The sequence below is a fragment of the Camellia sinensis genome, chromosome 10 (genome assembly GCF_055761805.1).
Source record: "Camellia sinensis isolate YWXY chromosome 10, ASM5576180v1, whole genome shotgun sequence".
Taxonomy (NCBI): Eukaryota; Viridiplantae; Streptophyta; class Magnoliopsida; order Ericales; family Theaceae; genus Camellia; species Camellia sinensis.
The window spans coordinates 118,606,542-118,610,723 of record NC_138970.1 but is presented as its reverse complement, the minus strand read 5'-3'; the positions used below and the strand labels follow the sequence as shown (position 1 = coordinate 118,610,723).

At 44.4% G+C, this 4,182-nt stretch overlaps 1 protein-coding gene across 1 annotated transcript; it reads left to right on the top strand.

Moving 5' to 3' along the window:
• The first annotated feature begins 3,092 nt into the window (after positions 1–3,092).
• Positions 3,093–3,768, top strand: LOC145800652 (uncharacterized). The gene is made up of 2 exons (XM_082890369.1): positions 3,093–3,146; positions 3,403–3,768. Exons 1-2 carry the CDS (start codon positions 3,093–3,095, stop codon positions 3,766–3,768), a joined length of 420 nt encoding a protein of 139 aa, XP_082746495.1.
• The last annotated feature ends 414 nt before the right edge of the window (positions 3,769–4,182 follow it).

Here is a 4,182-nt window from a genome sequence, read left to right as displayed (position 1 = left end):
CTTGGAGCTCGATCTAGCTGAAGAAATGAGAGAAAAGGCACTAGTCCACGTGGCCTCATATCAGTAGGAACTATCTTGAAAATACAATAAGGTGGTGAATTCAAGGCAATTCAAGATTGGAGATTAGGTGTTGCGCAAAGTAATGGGCAATACTTTAGTACCTGGGATGGCAAATTAAGACCCAATTGGGAAGGGCCGTACAAAGTGATGGGATTAGCAGGAAAATGAGCTTACCACTTAGAGGATGTAGACGACCGAGCTATCCCAAGGCCATAGAACACGACCAACCTCAAGATATTTTATTTTTAGTTCTTTGCACTTGTGATTTTCTTTAAACATTCAATAATATAAGTAGTCATTTGTTCTGGTAAATTTTTCAATACTTGTATTTATTTTGGTCTGTGTGCCCAAATGGGGGCAACGAAGGTTGGCAGGCTTGACTAACAAAATTTTTGCATTCTTTGACTGAGGTGTTTATCTTGGCCAATGAAGGTGGTCCAAAGACCAAAAAAACTAGTTGGCCGACCAGAAAACTGGCTGGCAAGAAGGAAAATGGTCTCCAATGGGAAGAACTGCTCTCCCACCCTTATACCACCTTCCAAGCAAGGAAAACAAGATTTGTACCAAAAACAAACCAAAGAGGATGCAAGGCGAAAGTCCAGGAGGCAAGGCACATGGTCGGGAGCCTCGAAAACTAGTCTACGGGCATCAAAAGTGGTCTACGACCACAAAAAGTGATCTCTCGGACCACAATGTCCCTCTAGGCAGGGGCAACAAGGTGTGGTTCAAAAATCACGCCAAATGGAGAACGTTAAGCGGTCCCGAGCCAAGGCGCGCGGTCGAAGACTCCGAAAACCGAAAACTAGTCTCCAAGCAGAAAAAGTGGTCTACGACCACGAAAGGGTGGTCTACAAGACCTATCCCTCCCTCCAGGGAATGGAAACAAGGCTTGGTCCACAAATCGAGCCGAAACACAAAGAGTTCAGAGGCCCGAAGGTAAGGCACTTAGCCGAAAACTCCGAAACAAGCACAACATACGCAATCACTAAGCGCTCAATCGATGACGTCTGAGTCTTAAGGTCAGTCAAAAATGGGGTGTCTATAGGCGTAGGGTCAGGCAAATTTCTTGGCTTTCTAGTAACCAACTGCAGTATACAAGCCAATCCCTCTCAGATCAAGGCCGTTCAAGAACTAAAAAGGCCCAACACAGTTAAGGAACTGTAGCACCTTACAAGCCTAGCTGCTGCACTAAACCGATTCATAAGTCAGTTGTCAGACAAGTATCGTCTGTTCTTCTAGGAACTCAAGGCCAAGTTTGAGTGGGACAACGAATGCGACCGAGCTCTAGAAAGCTTGAAAGAATACATGACCTTTCCGCCACTGTTGGCAACTTTAGTAACAGGAGAGGAACTGTTCCTATACTTGGTAATTTCCCAGCATGGAGTTAGCGTGGTGTTGGTACACACCAAGGGAATACAACACTTGCCTACCTTTTATGTAAGCAAGACATTGTTGGATACCGAAACGAGGTACTTGCCATATGAAAAGCTGGCTTTAGCCTTGAGGATGGCTTTAAGAAAATTGTCGCACTACTTCCATGCCCACACTGTGATCGTCTTAACAGCATTCCCCTTGAAGGCCTTGTTTGAAAAGACAGAATTTTTTGGGTAAATATTGAAGTGGGTCGTGGAGTTAGTATAGTTCGACATCAAGTTCCAGCCACGAACCACAATAAAGGCCCAAGCATTGGCAGACTTCATGGTAGAGTTTGCACTAGGTAGTCATTCTGTCTGCCTGATTGACTTAATCGAGAAAATCGGGCAAATAAGGGAAAATGTTGTGGGAATAGCACAGCCCTCGCAGCAAGTCGCTCAACCGCGCAGCGAACCATATGGCCTTGCAATGACTGCATCGTCCACTAATGCCAACAGCTTATCACCAGGGGAAAAGGAGCAAGCCACACAACTACAATCTACAGGGACACACTTGAAGAAGAAATGGTAAGGCAGCTAGGCAATGAGGATCGAATCCTAACGATGGACAAAAAATTAGAGGAAGGCGTCGTCGTCAACGTCCCTAATCCTGAAGCATCCTCAAACCCCTCCACTTGCTGGAAGTTGTTCGTAGGAGATATGTGGAAGCTCTTGTGGATGGAGTATCCAACAGACATAGGGCAGGACTTGGGATAGTCCTCATCTTGCTAGATGGCTTGACCATTGAACAGGAAATCTACCTCTGATTTCCAGCATCCAATAACGAGGCAAAATATGAAGCATTGTTAGCCGGTTTGAAGTCAACCTACTGGATGAAGGCCACTGAGCTAATGATGTACAACGACTTTTAACTAGTAGTCAACCAGATATCTGGCGAGTACAAAGCGAAGGATAACAGAATGGCCAAGTATCAGAAGTTGGTCAGGAATGAAATCATGAAATTCGACGTCGTAAGGACAGAACAAATTAGCTGAGAAGAAAATAGCAAGGCAGATGAACTGGCCAGTTTTGCATTGATGGCAGACACATCTATTCCACACCCATTGGTAGTTGCTTTCCTGCCAAGACCAAGTATTGAGGAACCTAAAACGACCGAAGCATGTTGCACCGAACTAGGTCCCTCCTACATGGACCCCGTCATTGTATTCTTAAAAGATGGCATTTTATGAGAAAACAAAAAAGAGGCCAAAAAGATTTGTGCTAAGTCGCAATGGTTCTGGCTTTTCCCATTTCTAACACTGTACAAAAAGTCCTTCACAGGACCGTACTTAAACTGTGTCCATCCTAGTAAGGTCACGGCATTCTTGTTTGAAATCCATGAGGGCGTTTGTGGAAGCCACCAAAGGGGAAAATCCCTGACCTACCGAGCTATCTCACAAGGATATTTGTCACCATACATGCAAGAGAACACAGAGAAGTACGTTAAGAAATACGAAAAGTGCCACAAATTCGCGCATCAAGTATTGAGGAACCTAAAACGACCGAAGCATGTTGCACCGAACTAGGTCCCTCTTATATGGACCCCATCATTGTATTCTTAAAAGATGGTATTTTATGAGAAAACAAAAAAGAGGCCAAAAAGATTTGTGCTAAGTCGCAATGGTTCTGGCTTTTCCCATTTCTAACACTGTACAAAAAGTCCTTCACAGGACCGTACTTAAACTGTGTCCATCCTAGTAAGGTCACAGCATTCTTGTTTGAAATCCATGAGGGCGTTTGTGGAAGCCACCAAAGGGGAAAATCCCTGACCTACCGAGCTATCTCACAAGGATATTTGTCACCATACATGCAAGAGAACACAGAGAAGTACGTTAAGAAATACGAAAAGTGCCACAAATTCGCGCATCAAATCCATCAACCTACCAGAGAGCTCTTATATCTGACCAGTCCTTGACCTTTTGCAATGTAGGGCTTAGACATAGTGGGACCGCTTCCAACTACACCAGGCAATAGGAAGTTCTTCACCACAGTGAGAGACTACTTCACAAAATGGGTAGAGGCAGAGGCACTTGCATCCATCAAAGAGAAAGATGTCAAGAAGTTTGTTTGGCAGAACATCATAACCCCGTTTGGAATTTCCAAGGCCTTGATATCTGACAACGACACCCAATTTGATGGAAGAATCTTCAGGGGTTTTTGCGAAGAGTACAAGATCAAATTTTACAACTTTACACTGGCTTACCCTCAAGTCAACAGCCAAGCCGAAGCCTCTAACAAAGTAGTCTTAGATGGTCTAAAGAAGAGGCTAGAAAAAATGAAAAGGGAAATGGGCTGAAGAACTTCCCACACGTCTTATGAGCGTACCGAACTACACCTAGGCGGTCGATCAGTGAAACGCCTTTTTATCCCTTTGGAAGTCGGCCTCCCCACCATTAGAAGCAAAAATTTTGAACCAGATTTGAATGGAAAGGCCATAGCCTTGGAGCTCGATCTAGCTGAAGAAATGAGAGAAAGGGCACTAGTCCACGTGGCCTCATATCAGTAGGAACTATCTTGAAAATACAATAAGGCGGTGAATTCAAGGCAATTCAAGATTGGAGATTAGGTGTTACGCAAAGTAATCGGAAATACTTTAGTACATGGGGATGGCAAATTAAGACCCAATTGGGAAGGGCCGTACAAAGTGATGGGATTAGCAGGAAAATGAGCTTACCACTTAGAGGATGTAGACGACCGAGCTATCCCAAGG